Here is a 21916-nt window from a genome sequence, read left to right as displayed (position 1 = left end):
TGCGTGTAAGATAGTTACTATGATAACTATATAGGGTTATTTTCTTTCCTCATGGAGATGTGCTTCTAAACTTTTTTGCCAAAAAGAAGAAGAAGAAGAAGAAGAAAGAAAGAACTTAATAGAAGCATCCCACCTCATCTGTTATTATATCCTTGATGTCATGTGGAATATTTAGAGAGAAAGAGGTTAAGAAGTTACGATAGCAAACATTAAAAAGGAAAAAAGAAAAAGAAGCAAAAGCTCTAAAATATTTCAAATGTACAATCACTAAAAGCAGGACATTGCATTTCCATGGCTTCCCCTGCTTATTATAACAGAAAGCTTGAGATCATATTCATATATATACACACATCAGCCGTAGTGATTCTCAGTTGCTTCACGCGCAGCCATCCATTTCTGCAACCTCAACTCTCTATAAAACCTCTGAATAAATTTCTCTGCTTCCATGTCCACTATGCAATCTTGATCACGGTCACTATTCCTTAAAGAAGTGAACGGTGAATCCGTTATCCTCACTTGTCTCACCAGTGGGCTCCAACCAAACCCTAACCCTACCAATGGAGAAGCAGCTGCCTCCGTCGCATCACCGCCTTCCGATGCCTTGTCACCCCATATATATGGCGGTACGTGGTAGCATGTTTGTTGGCGTTTGCGGTGGTGATAATGGGTTCTTCGCCTATTGGCATGAAAACGGTTGTAGGGTTTCAAAGACGAACTATGACTGGTACAACTGAACTCGTATTCCCGAGGAGATATAAACGACATATGCACGTCATGCGACACACAGCTGAGATTATGATGTTGTTCAACCATTAGATCGTTTAAGGCTTTTCCTAAAATCTTGCCACGTTTTATCATGAGATGGACATCGAACATGAACTTGGTCTTAGAAACACCCTTTTGAATCATGAACAAAGCTATGCGTAACATGTTATATAGTTTTTTGCTCATCACCGTTGGATTTGGTTCCATTTTTGTATGAATATAGCTAGAGAAAGGAAGTTAGGGTTTCTTTGGAACTTAAAGATAGAAATGGAGAGAAACAAAGACTATAGTCTATGAAATTCTGTAGATGGAGATAGATGAGGTATTTAAAAGGCCGACAAGGTAGATTAGAGCAATGAAAACTAAATAATTTGTATTAATTAATTAATTATTGTGTTAACAACAACAAAACTGCCTCTAATCATTATTTTTGTTTCTATTGTTTTGTTTTGTCTATCTTTTCCAAAAAGACCTGGGTTTATATATATATATATATATTTTAGTTCATATATACATGTTTCTACGCTGAGGTCCGCCCTCTCAATAATAACAATTTCAAATTTTGAATAAAGTTCGCTTGAAAAATAGTCGTTTTCAGTTTTTTTTTGTTGTTAATTATATTTCATATAGTTTATTAATTATATATAGCCAAAATAGTGGTTCAATGGATTGTATTTCAATTGGTTAAGGGCTTTTGGTTTTGATTGAAATGATGACCATTTAATGTTGAGATTGCTAGGGGTGGCCAAAATCCAGTTTTCAGAACCAGAACCGTGGGTTCCGAACCGTAACCTATAGGAACTGGAACCGTCCGAACCGGTTCGAATCGATTCGATTCTGGTTCCACCAGTTTTGGAACTGTGAATCGACGGTTCCAGTTCTGTCTGAAATCGGCCAGAACCGTTCAAACCCAGCCAGAATCAGTCTAAAACTGGCCGGAATCGTAAAAAAACCGGCTAGAGAACCGGCCGCAAACGTTGATTTTGGAACCGTTGAGGAACCGGAACTGAAATCGAAACTGTTTGGTTCCGAACCGTAACCGGAATCGTTAATTTTCGGTTCGGTTCCAGTTTTAAATTTTTTAGAACCGAAACAGGCGGTTCCAGAACCGTGGCCACCCCTAGATATTACTACCATGAATTTGTCAATGAAATCTCTCACTTGTTATTTTCCTAATTTATGGCCCTACTTAAAATTACTTTCAAATAATTGAACGGAGGGAGAGGGATTTTGCTTTGTCTTAAAGCCTAATTAGGGTTTATATAATACCAAAAAATTAACTAAAAAGCAGATAATTGAATTTATATAATTAAAATGGATCCACTAATAAAGAAGTTAAAAAAAGTTATAAAGGTTTGTTGGCCGCTTAAGTAAGGTATAAATATAATCCTTGCTTTAGCCCCACATTAGCCCACGCTTTCAAAGTAAATGCATATATAATACAATATAATGAAAAAAAAAAAGAATTTCTAATTTTATATATATCTAGTGGATTTTCTCATGATTACAGAATCGTAGAATCTGGATCCAATGTAATTTTTTTAATTAATTATTAATTGTAAAGATTTTAATTAATTGTGTATATTCAATTCGAATCGATTTTTCAAAGTAAATTAGTTCAAAAAGAATAATGTTAAATTTTTTTTTTAAAGTATTAGAGAGAATAATTCGAATTTGAATTTATTATTAAGTTATACATGTAATTATTATTAAATTATGTATTGATGTACGATAATATTAAAATTTCAAATTTTCAATTCTTCCATATAAAATTGAATAATATGAAAACACCAAATTCAAAAAGCTGTATTATACCCACGTTAAAACTAAATTAAGAAAATTCCTAATTCGAAGGGAGTAGTCATTTACCTGAAAATAATTCGAGTAATTGCTCAACTAAATTTATAACTGGCAATCATATGGATTTATTGACTTCAAGGTTATCTAATAGGTAAAGGGTCACCTCGGTGTTTGGCTATTAAATACTATTTGTGTTGAGCCAAAATCATCGTTACTAAATTCTGTCGTTTCAACATGAATAATAGTCGTTTCAATTAATTTTCCAAGGTTTTGGGATGGTCCCCTGAAAAGTTTTAGATATGATAATTATATTTATTTTACAGGAAAGATTACTTACGCTGTGCCGTAATATAGACTCATAATATACCAAATCAAGCATAAATAATATTCTGATTTCAGCGGTGATATTCCTGATAATTCACAATAATTAAAAAAAAAAAAAATTATTGACTTAGTGTATGTAATTATCCATGAGGTGTGGGCAAATTTTATCTTTATTGTACAGTGTTCGACTGTGAGAAGTGTACGGGTGGGGGTTTGACAAGTGTAGATTGGATGGGTTGAGGGCCCAAGGCCCAATCATCTGTAAAGAGTTTGTATGTGGCCCAATCCATGGTCGGTCTCATGCGGCCATGAAAAGTGAATTTGTTTAACGACTAACGGTATAAAAAGAGAAAAACTTGGCATAAATATGAAAATTCAGTTAAAGTCCTATGTATATATTTTTTTAACAAATGAAATCCAGCTGATAATGTTGGGATTCTAACTGATACGAGTGGGGCCTGCAGAAAAATACCGGTGGTAAAAGTAAAATAAAATTACTATTACCACATATACGTCCAATAATTAAGTATTAAATATTTACGATCGAATCCACCAGAAATAATAACCACGGTAAAAATTAAAATAATTACCGTAAATGCCAAATGAAAAATAAGAACACCGAGATTTACGTGGTTCACCCTTCAACTGTTATGGGCTACATCCACGGGACAAAAACTCCGAATAATTCTTCTACTAAAAATAGTAGGTACAAAAGAGACTACAAAAATAGTGGCACTCCAAGTGTTTAAACAAAAAACACCCCAAAAATTACAATACTCATTATTTTCTCTCTTTCTCAATTTTAGGAACCCTTTCCTAAAATTATAATTTTATTTTTTTTTTTTTTTTTGTTTTTGTTTTTGTACGCCTTAGTGAAGGAAAACCTTCTCCTTTTATAGGAGAAGGGGACGTAGTGGACGCGTTAATCACGCGTCCACTTTTCCCTTTTTCTTTCTTTCTTTGGCACCGTCCATTGAAAGAAAAAAAATAAACGTGCCTATACATTTTTTTTCTTCATTCAAATGTGTGTGGGTGGGACCCACACACGTTTGAATCTCTTCTTTCTTTCTTTTTCTTTTCAAAATGTCTATGGGTCCCACATGTTGGAGGGACCCCACAACAATTCTCCCCCTCCCAACTACATGGTGGGACTCTCCATCCCTGCTGCATTGACACATAGCTCGAACTTCTCCTTCGGAACGACCTTTGTCAATATATCTGCAGCATTTCTGTCTGTGTGGATCTTTCACAATTGGAACTACTTCTCTTCAATGGCAAGTCTAAGCCAATGATATCTTACATCAATGTGCTTCGTCCGTGCATGATACATAGTGTTTTTGCTTAAGTCTAACGCACTTTGACTATCACAATAAACTATATATTCTTCCTGCTGCACACCCAATTCTTGAAAGAATCGCTTTAACCAAAGCATTTCCTTTCCTGCTTCCGTTGCTGCAACGTACTCTGCTTCAGTCGTTGATAATGAAACACATTTTTGTAATCTCGACTACCATGAAATAGCTCCCCCTGAGAATGTAAATAGGTAACCTGATGTAGATTTTCTTTCATCAAGATCACCGGCCATATCTGCATCTGTGTAACCAACGAGTGCAGCCTTTTCACCTCTAAAAGTTAAACATAACTTTGAAGTTCCCCTCAGGTATCTGAAGATCCACTTTACTGCTTCCCAATGTGTCTTCTGGGGATTTGACAGAAATCGGCTCACACCGCCAACTGCATGAGCGATATCTAGTCTCGTACACACCATTGCGTACATCAAACTTTCGACCGCTGAAGAATATGGAACATTTGACATTTCTCATTTTTCTTTCTCTGTTGGTGGGTAGGATTTCTTACTCAACTTGAAATGAGCGGCAAGCGGAGTGCTAACTGGTTTAGCATTTTTCATATTGAACCTCTCTAGAACCCGTTCAATATATTTTTCCTACGATAACCATAACCTGCAGGACTTTCTGTCTCGAATAATCTCCATTCCGAGAATTCGCCTTGCCGATCCCAAATCCTTCATGTCAAATGCTTTTGACAAATCTCTTTTTAACCTGTTAATCATGTGTGCATTTGGTCCAACGATTAGCATATCATCAACATATAAAAGAAGGATGATAAATTTACCATCAGGGAATTTCTGAACATATACACAAGGATCTGCATCTGTCTTTTTGTATCCTTGATTCACCATGAAAGAATCAAACTTTTTATACCATTGTCGCGGCGCTTGTTTCAACCCGTACAAGCTCTTCTTCAAGCGTCGAACCATGTCCTCTTTTCCCTTGACCTTGAAACCTTCTGGTTGTTCCATATAGATTTCTTCCTCTAGATCCCCATGCAAGAATGTGGTCTTTACATCAAGTTGCTCCAACTCAAGATTAAATGGCTACTAGACCTAGCACCACTCGAATAGAACTCATTTTCACAACTGGTGAGAAAATCTCATCAAAGTCAATACCTTTCTTTTGAGTAAAGCCTTTGACGACCAATCGAGCTTTGTATCTCACTAGGTTGCCATCATCTTTCTTCAGTTTGTACACCCATTTGTTCTTGAGTGTTCTCTTTCCTTTTGGAAGTTTCACCAGCTCATACGTGTCATTCTTTTTCAAAGAATTCATCTCCTCTTGCATGGCCTTTGTCCAACAATCTCTGTCTTTGCAAGATTGCACATCTTGGAAGCTCTCTGGCTCCCCCTCATCAGTAATCAAAATGTAATCAGAACTAGGGTTCTCTGGCTCCCCCTGCTCAACACCCTCTACATCACTGTTATCATCTACAATTGTCTCTTGATCCCCTATGACTGGCTCTTCTTCTTCTTCTTCTTCTTGTTCTGATTCTGGCATTCCTCCTCCTGTGTCATCTTCTGTAGGAATGCTTCCTGGTGTAATATCAATAACACCATCACTTGTGGATTTTTCACAAGTTGAATCTGCCACGATCTCATTCTCGTGGAATACTACATCTCGACTCTGGACAACTTTCTTTTTCACTGGGTCCCACAACCTGTAGCCAAACTCTTCGTCTCCATAACCAACAAAAGTGCAAGGAACTGACTTGTCATCAAACTTTAATCTCTGCTCCTTTGGAACATGCATAAATGCCTTGCAGCCAAATATCCTCAGGTGAGAGTATGAAATATTTTTACCTGTCCAGACCTTCTCCGGGATATCAAAATCCAATGGTGCTGAAGGTAGTCAGTTGATTAGGTAGACAGCAGTATTGACAGCTTCTCCCCAAAATGGCTTAGGTAAGTTGGTCATTTTGAGCATGGATCTGACTCTCTCAATAATGGTGTGATTCATCCGTTCAGCAACGCCGTTGTGTTGAGGCGTACCAGGAACTGTCTTTTCATGCCTGATACGGTGCTGACTACAATAATCTCTAAACTCCTTAGAGATATACTCACCACCATTATCCGTGCGCAAACACTTCAAGACAACTCCAGTCTCCCTTTCCACCATAGCATGGAATTGCTGAAAGTGCTTGAATACTTGGTCTTTTGTGCGCAACAAATATATCCATGTTTTCCGTGAGAAATCATCAATGAAGGTAAGAAAATACCTACTTCCTCCAAGTGATTCTACTTCCATGGGACCACATACGTCAGAGTGTACCAACTCCAACTTGTTGTCTCTCCTTCTAGAGCTTTTCAAAAATGAAACCCGATGTTGCTTCCCAAATAAACAATAATCACAAGGGTTTATTTTACCTTTGGCTAATGGGATGAGGAACTTCTTAGCCAACATATTCAACCCTTTCTCACTAACGTGTGCCAGCCGCCTATGCCACAAATTTGGTGAAGCATCATCTTCAACTGTATTTAGTTGACCCGCACATATTATTGCGTGCGTCTTATACAGCGAACAACATAATTTTTCTCTCGCCACCACCAAAGACCCTTTGGTGAGTTTCCAATTACCGCCACCTTTATGATGGTGATAGCCTTCCTTGTCCAGTATACTTACAGACAACAGGTTCAACCGAAGATCGGAAATATGTCGCACATTTTTAAGTGTTAATGTGCACCCGACACTTGTTTTTATGCAGATATCACCGATTCCCACCACTTGCGAGACACTATTATTTCCCATTTTAATAGTGCCAAAGTCTCCTGCTTTATAAGTGGAAAAGTATTCCCTTTTTGGAACACAGTGGTATGAAGCACCGGAGTCTACTATCCACTCGGTATCTACATCTCCAACATGACAACAATCTGCATCATGAGTGACTAAAGTCACCTCACCATCTTCTCCTGAGACTGTAGCAGGTGTATTTCTGTCATTCTCCTGTCTTCGGTCTGCATTATCCTGTTTGAGTAAACGACAATTTCTTTTGAGATGACCCTCCTTACCACAATGGTAACATTTTCTCATCTCTCTGGACTTGGATCTACCACCTGACTTTACATGCCTTGGACCTCTACTCTTGCTTCGGCCCCTATTCTCTGTGACAAGGGCTTGTGAACTGGTACTGGCAACATCTCTTCTTCTGAGTTCTTCATTAAGTAGTCTATTCTTTACCATAGACATTGTTACCACACCATTTGGAGCTGAGTTACTTAATGACACCACAAGAGTATCCCAGTTATCCGGTAGAGATCCCAACAATAGGCATGCTTGCATCTCATCTTCTAAGGACATACCGCTAACCGCTAACTGCTAACTCAGTTACGAGTCCTTCAAAATCATTCAGGTGTTGTGTAATTGATCGTCCCTCTGACAGCTTCAAGTTCATGACTTTACGCATCATGAAGACTTTTCTTTGAGCATTCGTAGCCTCGTACATATTCTCTAATTTCTTCCAAAGAACTTGAGGATCTTTTTCATTTCTCACATGGTTGTACAGGCTAGCATCTATCTATTGGCGTATTGTACCCAATGTCTGCTTTTTTAATTTCTCCCACTGCCTTTCTTTCATTTCTTCCGGCTTTGCACTGTCACCTTCAAATGGATCATACAGATCTTTGCAATTGAGGTAGTCCTCCATTCTAGATTTCCACATTGAATAATTCGAATCCGTCAATTTGATCATTGCCCCGTGATTAGCCATGTTGAATTCTGAATCTGACAAAATTTCACTATTCACGAAATTCACTATTCACGTGAATAGTAACTTTGACAGAATTTACCAACCAAAGGCTCTGATACCAATTGTTGGGATTCTAACTGATCCCGAGTGGGGCCCGCGAAAAAATACCGGTGGTAAAAATAAAATAAAATTACTATTACCACATATACCTCCAATAATTAAGTATTGAATATTGATGGTCGAATCCACCAGAAATAATAACCACGGTAAAAATTAAAATAATTACCGTAAATGCCAGATGAAAAATAAGAACATCGAGATTTACGTGGTTCACCCTTCAACTGTTATGGGCTACATCCACGGGACAAAAACTCCGAATAATTCTTCTACTAAAATAGTAGGTACAAAAGAGACTACAAAAATAGTGGCACTCTAAGTGTTTAAACAAAAAACACCCCAAAAATTACAATACTCACTATTTTCTCTTTTTCCCAATTTTAGGAACTCTTTCCTAAAATTATAATCTTCGTTTTTTTTTTTTTTTTGTACGCCTTAGTGAAAGAAAACCTTCTCCTAGGGACGCAGTGGACGCGCGATTTTTTCTTTCTTTCTTTGGCACCGTCCATTGAAAGAAAAAAAATAAACGTGCCTATATTTTTTTTTTCTTCATTCAAACGTGTGTGGGTCCCACACGTTTGAATTTCTTCTTTTTTTTTTTCTTTTCAAAATGTCTGTGGGTCCCACACGTTGGAGGGACCCCACAACAGATAATAGTATACACAAATAAGTCACAGAGCCATTTAGCTATTATGCATGCATGATCCAAATACGACGCTGTTTGCTTTTATCTTTGAGAATATGTCGTGCGTACCATCCACGAAGTTACTTTATTATCAAATTGAAATTTCTAGGCTTCATCATATTATAGAAATTATGAATTTTCTGATACATAATTTTTTTTTAAAAAAAAATTATTAGAATTAAAATTTTATTCTTTTATTTTACTAGTACGATGTAAATATTTATTCAGCTACTATCAACACTTTATTGGCATATTTAGTTTGATTACTTATTTTTTAACTTTCAATTTAAAATATGTTTTTTTTTGGTAAAATTAAAATAGATTTTTTAATATATGTCAATATAAAAATATATAATAATTTTTTTGATAAAAAGTGTTGATATTTGCCAAAATTATTAGAAAGTAGTTCTAAAATACTAATTAGGTTGCACAATTTTAGAGACTGTTTTCTAATTAAGCCATTATTGCTTTTTTTAATGGGGTGCAATAGTGATTCATAACCCTCTCTTTATTCTTTCATCTTCTAGCTTTACCAATCCCAGCAAGCCAGTGTCTATGGAGCAAAGCCAACAGCCGAAGTGGAAAGGCAGAGTCACAGCAAAATTAACAAAAGCAAAACCAGATCAAATATGGCCATTTTTCACAGACTTCTTTAACCTCCATAAATGGTTACCTACCCTACCCACCTGCTATGGCATCCACGGCATTAATGGTGAGCCCGGTTGCATACGATACTGCTCCGGCTCCTCAATCCCATCCAGTACTGCCACTGACGACATGTCCATTAGTTGGTCTAAGGAAAGATTGGTGGCCGTCGATCATGTTGATCGGAGTCTGAGATATGAGATGTTGGACAGCAATATTGGGTTCAAGTCGTACGTTTCGACGGTGAAGATTATTCCAGAAGAAGCAAATGTTAGTGGATGTGTGATCCAATGGTCATTCGAGGTTGATCATGTGGAAGGGTGGGTGTTGGAAGATATGGTGAACAAGTATGAAGTGGCTCTAAGACTTACAGCGAAGAGAATGGAAGATCGGCTTCAAGGTATGAGCTTTGATCGGTCTCATTCATCTTTTCCATTTCTTTCTTTATTTTTCAAATATATTAGAAATCTCGTAACAACGAATTTTGGTTAATGATTCTCTTCCTCACCCCTTTTTCTGTTCTTTATTGAAAATATTTTGGATATCTTTTATGGCTTTTCTAGAAATTTAATTGATTATGCTAGTATATATTTACTCTGTTTCAATAATTATATTTTTCATTTTTTCAGATTTTTTTTTTTTTGTTTTCGGGCTGTGTAGCAGACAGTTCTCCCTTTAAATAACATTCGCCGAATCGGTGATATTTGTAAGACGAAAATCATTCGAATTCGATATCTCTGACTCCCTACATATATTATAATAGACGAAAGACCAATTAGATTACACCTAATTGGCTTTTCCAAACATTATTGGCATAAGTATCTTTTTCATACTTTAAGAATATAATATGCTCTTGATAATGTGCCTACCATACAAAACTCGTGTACTAATCAGTAAATCCAACCGTCCATAATCAAAGTATTACTCATACATGGATATATAGCATAAAACTATCTAAGTCAAATGAAGCTAATATTAATAATTTCAAGAAAATAGAGTAAATTAGTAAAAAAAATATAATAGCCTTCTTAAATAAAAAATTAATTATTAATTTAGTTTTATGTCATTGGGATATAGCATAATAACACGACAATTCCCTAATTGTCCAAAACAACAGGCTGCGTTTTATGGCATGGTGCTGGTCGTGCATCCATTTTGTTATCATTCCCAGATTGGATCTCTTATGCCAACCACAAATAATAATAATGACAATAACAACAATATCTGAGGCAAGGGAAATTGACCAGAATGGGCTATTGACTTCAAGTTTTAACCAGCAATATGGCGAGGTTGTTTTCGTAAATTTGTCCACTTCCTGCATCATCAATTCTCTCCTCTCTGAAAAGACAATAAACAATTTTGCTTCCTTTTTTTATCTCGCTCTTTCTTTTCCATGGCAGAAGAAACAGAGCCTAAGTGGGAAGGCAAAACAACGGTGGAGGTTAAAGGCCTAACAGCAGACCAAACATGGCCTTTCGTGGCGGATTTTTGCAATATAGACAAGTTGTTTCCATTTGTTGACAAGTGTTACCACGTTGAAGGTGAGCTAGGCAAGCCTGGTCTGATCCGGTACTGCGCTACTGCACCGCGCCCATCCTTTGATGGAACCGGTGAAATCAAGGTTGACTGGGCTAAAGAGAAGATCTTGATAATTGATCCGATCGAACGGCTTCTAAGCTACGAGATCACCGAAAGTAATATGGGATTCAAATCTTACGTGGCTACATTCAAAGTATTGCCGGTCGACGGGGATGGTCAACGCAGGTGCAGGATTGATTGGTCATTCGTTGCTGATCCTATTCAAGGGTGGAGTTTGGAGGACTTCAGCTCCTATTTAAATACCTCCTTGCAGTATATGGCCAAAAAAATTGAAGAAACTGTGCCTTCTGCAGATGTTTGAAATTTCATTTCCAGTTCAATTAATATTGTTGTTACTGTGACTTGGTTATTGAATAATGAATTTAGCATTTTCTATACGATCTCATCCAGTTCAAATGTTCGACAGATATAAGATATTGATGGCTACTTAATTTATTCTTTACAAATTTGCTGATTTTATATATTATATACAAATTTACATCAGCAGCGTAAAAGTACTTAAATGGAAAGGAAGTGATTAGGGTTTAACCTCTTGACTTCCTGCCCTTTTCTTAACAGAAAGAGGAATGTTAGATTTCTCCACCATTACTCGATGTCTCGATATAAGGCAGCCGCAACACATAAAACGAACAACCATATCTTAGCTTTATCACATAATTACAAGCTCCTTACATGCAAGGCAGAAAGCACAAATGTGGCGAACAATTTTACCTTCGAAATTTCTATAGTGGAAGATAATCTACCAGAAACTATGAACATTTTCGGAACTGGCACCTAATTTCTTCTCCATCCAGCTGATAATATCCTGCCCAATCTCTTCACGCTCAGGCTCAAAGAGGAGGTCATGCAAAAAGCCATCATAGAGCTTTATGTCTTTGAACATGGAGGCTGCCTCGTTGTACAAATCCTGAGATGCTAGTGGATCTGTTACTTTATCAGCAGTTCCATGAAGAACAAAGAATGGTACAGTCACGGACTTGAAGTTACGCATCAGGTAAGAGGATATACGCAATATCTCATGGCCAGTTCGGACCCTTATCGGCCCTGTGTAGACCAGTGGATCAGAGTACTTGGCCATAAGTGCTGCAGGATCTCTAGAAACTGGGATGCCCCTTTTGTTTGCTCCTTTAAATTGGAACCTTGGGACAACTAGGGAAAAGATAGGAGCCACAGCCTGCATAAAGACATTAAATCATTTAAATTATAATCCTGCTCTGCTATCCATTTAGGATCAAAAGCTTTTGTCAACCAAAAGCATTTCTAGTGAAATGCTTCAGATATTGGCAGTTTAAGATAGGCTAGTATCTTCTTCATGCTTATGGCAGTTTTTAGGTTCAACAAATCTAACAAATGTAAATTCAGACCAAGCTACCAAGCATGCTTCAACGTAAAATTGAGCATCATGCATGATACATGGGGGAGAACACCTACCCCAACAATGGGATGTGCCGGCTTAACACGCAAAGCTGGCGAGGTCAGTATTATTCCCTCCAACAACTCTTCAATGCGAGGATATGTAGCTGCCTGCACAAAGATGCAATTATCATTTAAAACCTCGATTATAAAATAGCAAACCAAAAAAAGACTCTATTATTTTCATCTTTTCTCCTCTTACCTTTAATACCACTGCCCCTCCAGTTGAGTGACCGAAAAGGAAGCATGGTATCCCAGGGTGCTCTGACTTGATCTTTTCCAAGAAAGATCCCTGTTAATACAGCATTCACAAAGTTTATCCTGCCAGTTAAACTCCATAACATGATGAGGTTTCACAAGCAAGGCATGCCTTTGTTTGTGGTAATTAGACTACGTCTCTTTATATTTTTATTGAAAAAGAAAATTAAATATGACAGTACAAGGCACCAATGTATGTCAGCTTGAATATGCACGGGAACTGATTCAAGATTGCGATAAAGATATGTTTTGTATTGAGTGACAAAGGCATGAGACATAATGCAGGGGAATTGATTCAAGATTAGGATAAAGATATTGAGTGATAAAGAAAAAGGAAAAGCTGAACTTACAGTATCTGCAACAACATGGTCTAGTGAAGGAACATATCCATGCAATCCATCACTCCCACCATGACCTATAACAAACAAAAATAAAAGTGAAAAAGATCATAATAATGATAATAACAAGCCAGCAGTAAACTTAAACTCCCAACACAAATGGTAGGAAGCTATATAACAAACACATTCAGCCGTAAGCATACATGTTCATAAAATAGATACCTATCCAATCCATTGCATAGACTCCAAAGTTGCGTGAGATTAGTTGCTTTGCAAACTGAGAATATCTTCCACTGAAAATGAAAAACAGAAAAGAAATATAAAAAATCTATTGTTTTAAAAAAAAAAAGTTAAGCATGAACAGGCTTCCAAGATTTGATTAGTAATATCTCTGGCAACCACATCCATTTTTTATAATTACAGATAAAAAAAAAAAGGTACATATGAAAATGAAAAAAGGAAACCTAGTGTTACCTGTGCTCATTAAGCCCATGAATAATGATCAAAATGCCCCTGAAATCACAATGCAATTGCCCCAAGGCTTTAGTACTGAACTAATCGAACCAATAACAAATCGCCAACACAGCCAGAAATTAGATTATTTCAGCTACATCTACCAAAGCAAATTTCAAAATTAGAAAACTAAAAACACTCAATACATCCGGAAAATTTCAATTTACTGTCTCAATAACAAAATAGTTTCTACCTCCCCGAAATCTATGAGCTCAATACATATAGGATTACCACAAAATCAATCCACAAAGCGCAGACAATCAAATAACAAATTTTGGAAAAAAAAATTAAGTGAATATTTTGCCTGCACTATAATTTGAACTTTAAAGCCACAAGCGAACTACTATATAATGGTCGATTAAAATGGTTTAAGTACTTGTCTAATTCAACAATGCAAGCCAATAAGTATAATTAAATTCATTTAGGTGGAAGCTTGCTCTCTCGAATCCTAACGACAGTAGAGTATAATAGGGAAAAAGAAAACGTCTAAGGCTCATTTCCTACTCAATTCACCAAAAAATTCAGTACACGTAATCATCCTGGCACGAAATCATCGTGGCCTTAGCTTTTCTTTCAACAGATAAATAAATAAATAATAAGAAACGTGATCTCACTTCAATTCACCGGTAACCGGCAACCATGAGCGGCAAAAGAGAGCGTTCCGTCTAACACCAAAGAACAAAGAAGTGCTCCATCGGCAGTGGGAATCCCCGTCGCTTGTCATATCTATACCTTCAGCAAGGGCTCTTCTTCTCAACGTATCCTCCTCTTCTAGTCGCCACAACAATTGCCTCCTCGACGACTTCGTCGGAGAGTGCAGCGGGGGGTCAGCCGACCTAGATTGAGAGAGGCAGCGGCGAGGGAAGAGGAGGAGGAGAAGAGAAAGAAGTAGTGTTTGGACAAAAACAAGAAATGTTCTTAGGGTTTTCAGAATCGGAATTATCCGATTGCTCGCTCCTGAGGTCAGCGGCTCCATCTCTGCCGCTGACATGGCCGAGATGGAAAAAAATTGAGAAACCAATTAATTGCAGCAGAGAGCAAAATAGAGTTGGGAACAGGGATGGAGAGCAGAGAACCCGTCAAACGAGGTAGAGAGGAAGGGAGAAATTTGGGCCGCTTGGAGTGGATATTTATAGTGTGATTATGTGGAAGTAACGGACAAAATGAGAAATGCTATATTACCTACACGTAAGGGAACTCCTTTATCGGTAGATGATGTGTAAATCAATTTAATTGGTGCAGATTACTGGTTATATTTGATGTTCGTGAGGTGGACGTTAGTGATGGTAGTTTTCTAGAAGGTGCAGTGTAGATCTTGCAGCAGAGGATAGTTTTGAAGTGGTAGTTTCTTTGAAAGTTTGAATGTCATCGACGTGCAATGTAATGGCGGTCAGAGTTGTTGGAAGCTGAGAGCTTTTGGCCTTTTTTTTGAATTTTATTTTTGAATATTTGTAAAATAGAAGAATTTTCCGACCCAATTAGTGTTTTTCCTATGATGACATTCTATAATTATTAAATTATTTATTTAGTTTACACAAATAAATTTCTAAAATTGATTATTAAATCTGTGGCCAAATGGTATCAATTGGCGACATAATATATTTTTATTAATAATCAATCGCTAAAATTTCATATCTCATTTGACACCTATCATTAATGATTGTTTTTATTTTATCTGAGATTTAATCTAAAATCGACAATAGAAATATTTTGTTGCAATCTCTATTTATTATAGTGATTAGCTATTCATAATAAAATCAAGAGATTTTTGATTAAAAAAAAAATATGCCTTTTGCAATTTAAAATAAAATCACAAAATTAATAAGTATAGTAATAAAATTATTCCATTTTTTCCCTTATAGATATCAAATTTACTAGGAAGTTAACAAATATGAATAAGGACAATGTGTTTTCTTACCTTTTTCAACACTAGTTGTAATTACATTTTTCATTAGGTCATTTGGTATTAATGAATTCAATATTATACTAGTATATTAGTTTTAATTACATTTTTTGAGGATTCAATTTTTAATTTTTTATATTGTAATTAAAAATTTAAAATGAAGGGAGTAAATTTTCTAGCACCAAAACCGATGAGGAAAAATGATAAAATGATTAACGCATAGGTGCAAAGTTTAAATTCAGTCCTGTATATAAATAAGTTATTCCAATCGGATAAGAGAGTATAGATGCAAATTAAAAAAGAAGGAAGAAAAAGCTGAATTGGTGGAGCTGACGCCAAGGCCACAGGCAATAAAAGAAAGAATAAATCAAAGTCTTCGATGCAATCTAAAAAGCGCGTTCTGCGTTCATATCCAAACATCTACATAATGATTGTCGTCACCAAGATTCGTCCACGTGTTACCAATCAAGCGGTTTTTACGATACAAATAAATCTGACTTTTAATATATGTGCACCGTCACGTCTGTTTCATTCTAAACGAAACGACGTGGTTTATTTCGTGGATATCCTATTGCAGTTTATTTCATATCTCAACCGTCCATCTCCAGTCCAATAATTTTGTAATCAACGATGGTTTTCCTTTCATTTTACACCACTAATTGTGAAATATTTTATTTATTACACCGCCATTTTGAAAGTCTTATTCAGACTCCAGGATATCCAAAGGCAAAAAACAAAAAGTCAACATGCGGTTTATTACATTAATCAAACCATATTTTCAGACTAATTTTACCTTTAAGATTAGGTTTGTCTTTGAACTTGATACTGCATTTAGGAGTCAGCATTCAGTAATTAAACCAAATTATACCATACCAAATCATTTTGATTTTGGTCTAACCAAATTAACATTTTTATTATATCTTAATCTGAAATCGAATGATATAAAAAAGAATAAAATTAAATAGAACTGATTTGGCTGGATTTAGATTAACCAACATAATTATTTTAGATATAAAAATAAATTCGATTAGTACATACAGTAACTGAACCAGAATAAAAAATTAAGCAGTTTTCTATTACGAAACTGATTAATGACCAAATTTCGAAGATATTTAACAAAAAAATCAGACTGAAATAGACCGATTTAATTTGGTTTTCAGTTAGAAATCAAGCTTTGCTTGCCCTAACTTACATTCATTTTGTAAACTCTTTCTATTCCACTTAAATTGTGAACTCCAGCTTCTTCACATAAAACAAAAAACGTAATTAGTTTACCTTAATTTTATAAAAGTTTCATTTTAAATTACTTTAATATACTTTGATCTTTGCAAATTCTAACATTTTTTATGTTAGGTGGAATTAAATATATAAGGGAAAAACTTTTTTTTTTTTTTTTTTGAATTCTAAAAAATAAAGTGAAACAACTTAAAAATTGACAGTTTTGAGGTGAACCGGAAAGATACATAAACCGGCATTTAAATGATGGCTGACAAATTTCTATTCTCTCTTCATTATGAATATTAATTGTCTGTGGTCTTATATTGGACCACGTCCCTGATATGGGAAAACTGACCATGCAGCGAAGCATTGATCATCTATATATCTGAGCATGCCATTGGTTAGTATATTGGATGGTATATATTATACGTGTTTTGTAATATTTATTACATTTAAAAATTTTATTATTTAAAAAAAAATAATTAAATTTATCTAAATTATAATAAATTATTAAATAAATTAAATATTTTATATTTAATTTAATATTAATTTTTTTAAAAAATTATTAAATTAAAATAATAATTATTAATTATATAAAAATGATAAATATGAAAAAGAAAAATTGTTACTTTTAACTGCGAATGCAATCACAATTATTGCTCAGTGAAAATGATGGATTTTGATGCATGGCTCAACTTTCAATAGCGACACTTTAATTACACATTATTAATAGCCAAAATCTTTTGTAAGAACCAAGATATACATGTGGTAATTTCAATTATAGCTTCCATGGCTTTTCCTCGTTTAGCTGTGCTTGTTTGTCTGACTGCTTAATTACAATACTACAAGATCACGCATTTACACTATGATAGCGTGTCGTTTTATTTGATGAAAGTAATTAAAGACAAATAACATGTTAGAGAAACTTTAGGAAAGAGGTTATTAAAGTAGCAACACAATTATTAGAGATTGCAATGAAATATCATCGTGTTTCTCAAAAAGAAAATATCATGACCACTCTACTTAAGACTTTGCTTGGAAAGGAAGATTTTTTGCAAAAAAAGAAAATATCAAAGGAAGTAAAAAAAAAAAAAAATATATATATATATATATATATATATATATATATATATTTTTTTTTTTTTTTTCGGGACATAAAAATATATAATATTTTCAAATAAATATTATAATTGTACTCTATATATTTAACTTTATGATAAACATAAGCCAACTTAGAGATTTTTATTAATTTTAAAATCTAAATTTATTATATGTTAAATTCTAATTATACATTCACCCTCCAATATTAAAAAGTACATTTTAATTAAATTAGGATAACTTAATTTTTAAGTTTCATTCTAGTATATTTTTTGTTGACGTATATTAAAAATATTCAATATCATAAATTTATAGAAATATTTTTTTATTATTGTAGTTTACTGTGCAACACGATAGCTAGTCTGCTTATATGGTATAGATTGGTGCCATGAAATATCTCATCCAGTACAAAATTTCAGGGATTGGGCCACCATGATTTAAATAAATATATATACTTGGGTTTCAGGGTCAAGATAGCGGGAGTGGGCCGATCCAAGTTAAAGCTGATTTTGAAAATATAATACCCAAAAAGCCCGAAGCTAGAATGGTTTTTTTTTTTTGAAAGAAGAATTAGAATAGTTAATTGATTCTAATATATTATTAATCATTAATATTAAATATTAAAGATTAAATACGAAATGCGAAAGGATAATATTAATACAACGTCTCCCTTCTCAAACAATTTCCACACAAACAAAGAAGCTTTTTTCTGTGTGGTAACGTAACCACCAAAAGAACAGCCTTTTTTACTTCTTCCTGTGAACTTTGCTCTATTTTAAATCGCCTTTCCCATGTATATGTTTTCCCGTGATATTGCAAATTTTTAGATTCATGCGTAAATTTTCTAGTTGTTTTAATTAATGTAATTAATTAATTAATTAAAGCAAATTAAAATAACAAATAATAGAAATTATAAAATTTTGTGTGGTTGGAGTATATACTGATACTACTTTACTTTCACGTGAAAGACCAAGAAATTTTTTTTTTGTTTGGAATTATTGATTACTTCATTAAATATTAAAGTTTGCCGTTTATTCTGGTTCTTGATCACATTCCTGTTAATTGATGAAAGCAAAATAATCGGCGTTTGCATTCCTCATAACTAATAAATTGTACTCTCTCATTCCTAAAAAAAATAATCCATTTTTTTTTTTGGTTCGTCCCAAAATATATTTCACTTTTCTTTTTTGCATTATAATTAATTTTTAAATTATTTATTATATTCTTATTAAATTTATCTTATTTTCAATAATCTCATTAATTCTTACTTATTACTCCCAAAAAAAAAAATTTGATATCGCATATGTCGAAACCCAATTAATTAAAACAAATAATAGAGTTTAAAGTTTGATCTGATCTAAATTAATTAATAACAACTAAAGAAAAGCAAACGATAAATTACATGCAGAGGAAGAAAGTGATTTAGCTTGGATTAAAAAAAAAAAAAAAAAAAAAGTTTTGGCATTTAATTCACAACAATAAATTCACAAGCTAAAACAATAAAAAGCATTTTGTATCTTCCACAAAAGGATATTACTTTTTCATGAAAAATCCAGGAGTTTCAATAATCTCTCTTTTGTGGCTGCTAATGCAACAGACAGTTTCCATAACCCATATATATATAACACTATCTTCTCCATATGCTCTCTCTACAAACAATCATATGAATTGAAAAACTCATTAACACCTTCTCCTCTTCAAGAAACCTGCCTTCTCTTTACCCATTTCTTTATACATTAAAGTTCATGGCACCCAACGGAGAAACCCTAATCGGCTCATACTTAAAGAGAGACAATATGCCCAAGCCTAGTAGACTTTCAATGGAAGGTCTACAAAGAACAGTATCCGATATTTCATTTGAACTAAGCAAAGAATTACCCGTTGCAGATTCAAACAAGCTAAACGATCTTCCTCCTATATCCGAGGTAGAAGACGCAAAGTGCGAATGTTGTGGCATGTCTGAAGAATGCACGCCTGGGTACATAAAAAAGGTTGGTGAAAAATATTTGGGGAAATTTATTTGTGGGTTATGTGCAGAAGCAGTGCAACAAGAAATGGAGAAAAATGGAGGGAAAAGAGAAGAAGCAGTAAACGAACATATGAGTGCTTGTGTAAAGTTTAATAGGTTTTTTAGGGTTAATCCTATATTGCATCAAGCTGAGGCTATGAGAGAGATTTTAAAGAAGAGTTCAAGTCTTAGGGCTAAGTCCATTAGCCCTAGGCCTGATAGAGGTATTACTCCTAAGAAAGGTGGTATTGCTAGGAGTTCTAGCTGTATTCCTGCAATAACAAGGGAAATTACAGACCAAAGATTGGCTAGTTAATTAATTAATTAATTGGTTGAATTAATTTTTTTGTTGGTGTGTTATGTTTAATTAGGGTTTAAATTGAAATTTAAGCATGGTTGTTAAGAACTAGCAGGACCTTTATCCAGTTATTTTCAGTTATTGTCTAGCTTCATGTTTTTGATGGTTTTATGATCAAGAGTTTCTTGATGTTGTAACTTTGTAATTATTATTACTATTATTATTTTTTCTTGTAAGCATGGCTTGTAGTTTGTAAGTAATTATTATCCAACTGTTTAATTAAATTATCAAGTTTAAATCTGTATAATACACTCGGTGTTGCGTTCTATAAATTCTTTTTTCATAAATTAAACTTATGAATTTGTAAAAATTGCTGTTGCTGAACTCAAACGTGTTTTATCGTTTGAGCCACTTCTCATGATTAATAACAACATAAAATTTTCAATATCCATATTAAAAACATACAACTTGATTGAAAATAAAAATATTAATTTGATTGAAATATTGGTAGAATCTCATATTTTGACATTATATATATTAAATAACGACATATATATGAAATTGATAACAGGATTTAGATTTTATAAATTACCCCTCACAGCTTGAGTATTTATCTCGTAATTCAATAAATTTAAAAAAATAATTATTAGCAATTTATTTTTCTAAAAATTTTATGATGTATAATTAAAATAGAGAATTATATAAATTCGAGACTTGATCTCAAATACAGAACTCACCGGAGAATGAATAGATTGAGTTTAAAATAACAGCGATTAATTACTATTGCTATAAATATAAAGCAAGCTTGTATTTTATCTTCGTTAACTCTTAAGCATGTATCTTGGTGGAGTATGTTAAAAGGATTGTGCTTAATTAGAATATGAAGCAGGCGATAGAAGTGTTGTGTATATAGTCTCTAAAGTGACAAGCTAATTAACCACTTTATATGGTAAGGGAGAGTAATAATTTTTTTTTTCTTTTTTGGATTTTCATGATTGGTCTTTCATCTTGTAAATAAAGTTCGCTTGAAAATACAGTTCATTATCGCTCATCTAACCGTCCATTGATAAAAGAAATTAATTGTCAAGTGAAAATCATCAGCATTTAGCTAATTATGTGATCAACTCACAATTGAAGAATCATATGTCAAATTCTCTACCAAATGAAATTTATTAAGAAGGGAGAATTCTATTCCATTACGTATTGGATTTTGGAGCTTGTTAGCGAGTGCACACAGAGCTAACACTCCAAGGAGTCAAAAATGACAAGTCGTTTACAATCTTTCCTTGGATCGTGTGAAGACTAAAGAGGTCCAAATGTGAGAGTCGGGCCTGATGATATCATAGTTATAGACAACCTCGGCTTATTTTATTATGGGCCGTTAATCTTTTCTTATTTTAATTTCTTCAGGCCCAAACTCTTGTGTAATTGGGTATTGTTTGAAAGCCCATAATTTATTGGTAAATTGGCAATCCATTTGCAGAAAATAGAAACAGTGGGCATCATATGATCACGAAAAAATTGAATGTGTTCGCTTTCCGTTTTTAGGGCAGTAGACAGTGGATCATCCTATTCTCTCTAGTTCTATAAATAGTAAGTATAATTTTCTCTTCCCATGATTTGCATGCAATTTTATCTTTATATCTCTTTCCATGCATCTTTTTTTATTATTTAATTATTTTATTTATTTTTGGTAAATAAGGGAGCAGACTGCAGAGCTTAAAAATTACAAACATAATTTTGGATATAACACCTCATTTACATCATACCTTAATCAAGGAACAAAAAGAGGTGATCGCACAACAATAGAATTAGAGGGGGCCAACATGTAAACTTCTTAATTTCCAAAACCATAAATTATGAAAAAATTTTTTCTATTACTGCATACAGTATAAAG

The 21916-nt window shown here is 34.2% G+C and overlaps 5 protein-coding genes across 6 annotated transcripts; 3 read left to right on the top strand and 2 right to left on the bottom strand.

Moving 5' to 3' along the window:
- Positions 1-127: 127 nt before the first annotated feature.
- On the bottom strand, positions 128-1041 carry LOC149494027 (uncharacterized). The gene has a single exon (XM_089725309.1). The coding sequence runs from the start codon at positions 970-972 to the stop codon at positions 352-354; it is 621 nt and encodes a 206-aa protein (XP_089581435.1). The 5' UTR covers positions 973-1041; the 3' UTR covers positions 128-351.
- Positions 1042-9150: 8109 nt separating this feature from the next.
- LOC149494026 (Polyketide cyclase/dehydrase and lipid transport superfamily protein) lies at positions 9151-10909 on the top strand. Of its 2 annotated transcripts, XM_089725022.1 has the most exons (3): positions 9151-9773; positions 10491-10662; positions 10774-10909. In XM_089725022.1, the coding sequence occupies exons 1-2, from the start codon at positions 9284-9286 to the stop codon at positions 10571-10573; spliced, it is 573 nt and encodes a 190-aa protein (XP_089581148.1). In that variant the 5' UTR covers positions 9151-9283; the 3' UTR covers positions 10574-10662; positions 10774-10909. The 2 variants fall into 2 exon arrangements, with proteins under 2 accessions (XP_089581148.1, XP_089581149.1); XM_089725023.1 differs by lacking the exons at positions 10491-10662; positions 10774-10909 and adding an exon at positions 10003-10177.
- LOC149494025 (Polyketide cyclase/dehydrase and lipid transport superfamily protein) lies at positions 10695-11349 on the top strand. Its single transcript, XM_089725024.1, has one exon. It carries the CDS (start codon positions 10767-10769, stop codon positions 11271-11273), a length of 507 nt encoding a protein of 168 aa, XP_089581150.1. The 5' UTR covers positions 10695-10766; the 3' UTR covers positions 11274-11349.
- Positions 11350-11593: 244 nt separating this feature from the next.
- LOC105638216 (alpha/beta-Hydrolases superfamily protein) lies at positions 11594-14610 on the bottom strand. Its single transcript, XM_089725021.1, has 7 exons — positions 14109-14610; positions 13456-13494; positions 13204-13274; positions 12994-13058; positions 12588-12677; positions 12404-12496; positions 11594-12146 (listed from the first exon to the last, which is right to left on the bottom strand). Exons 1-7 carry the CDS (start codon positions 14483-14485, stop codon positions 11712-11714), a joined length of 1170 nt encoding a protein of 389 aa, XP_089581147.1. The 5' UTR covers positions 14486-14610; the 3' UTR covers positions 11594-11711.
- A 4746-nt stretch (positions 14611-19356) lies between these two features.
- On the top strand, positions 19357-20255 carry LOC105638215 (uncharacterized). Its single transcript, XM_012221991.4, has one exon. The coding sequence runs from the start codon at positions 19459-19461 to the stop codon at positions 20035-20037; it is 579 nt and encodes a 192-aa protein (XP_012077381.1). The 5' UTR covers positions 19357-19458; the 3' UTR covers positions 20038-20255.
- The last annotated feature ends 1661 nt before the right edge of the window (positions 20256-21916 follow it).

This window comes from Jatropha curcas, chromosome 8, assembly GCF_041381405.1.
Source record: "Jatropha curcas cultivar XTBG-Jc1 chromosome 8, XTBG_Jcur_1.0, whole genome shotgun sequence".
Classification (NCBI taxonomy): domain Eukaryota; kingdom Viridiplantae; phylum Streptophyta; class Magnoliopsida; order Malpighiales; family Euphorbiaceae; genus Jatropha; species Jatropha curcas.
Note: the sequence above shows the minus strand (reverse complement) of the source record. Positions and strands in the feature narration are given on the sequence as shown.

Bases quoted from the DNA above. Each gene is read 5' to 3' on its own strand.
- LOC149494025 (XM_089725024.1), top strand. From the start codon at position 10,767: ATGGCAGAAGAAACAGAGCCTAAGTGGGAAGGCAAAACAACGGTGGAG.
- LOC105638215 (XM_012221991.4), top strand. From the start codon at position 19,459: ATGGCACCCAACGGAGAAACCCTAATCGGCTCATACTTAAAGAGAGAC.
- LOC149494026 (XM_089725022.1), top strand. From the start codon at position 9,284: ATGGAGCAAAGCCAACAGCCGAAGTGGAAAGGCAGAGTCACAGCAAAA. The intron at 9,774-10,490 runs GTATGAGCTTTG...CCAAAACAACAG, and splicing joins AATGGAAGATCGGCTTCAAG to GCTGCGTTTTATGGCATGGT.
- LOC149494027 (XM_089725309.1), bottom strand. From the start codon at position 972: ATGGAACCAAATCCAACGGTGATGAGCAAAAAACTATATAACATGTTA.
- LOC105638216 (XM_089725021.1), bottom strand. From the start codon at position 14,485: ATGTCAGCGGCAGAGATGGAGCCGCTGACCTCAGGAGCGAGCAATCGG. The intron at 13,495-14,108 runs GTGAGATCACGT...TTGTGATTTCAG, and splicing joins CCGGTTACCGGTGAATTGAA to GGGCATTTTGATCATTATTC. The intron at 13,275-13,455 runs GTAACACTAGGT...TTTCATTTTCAG, and splicing joins CATGGGCTTAATGAGCACAG to TGGAAGATATTCTCAGTTTG.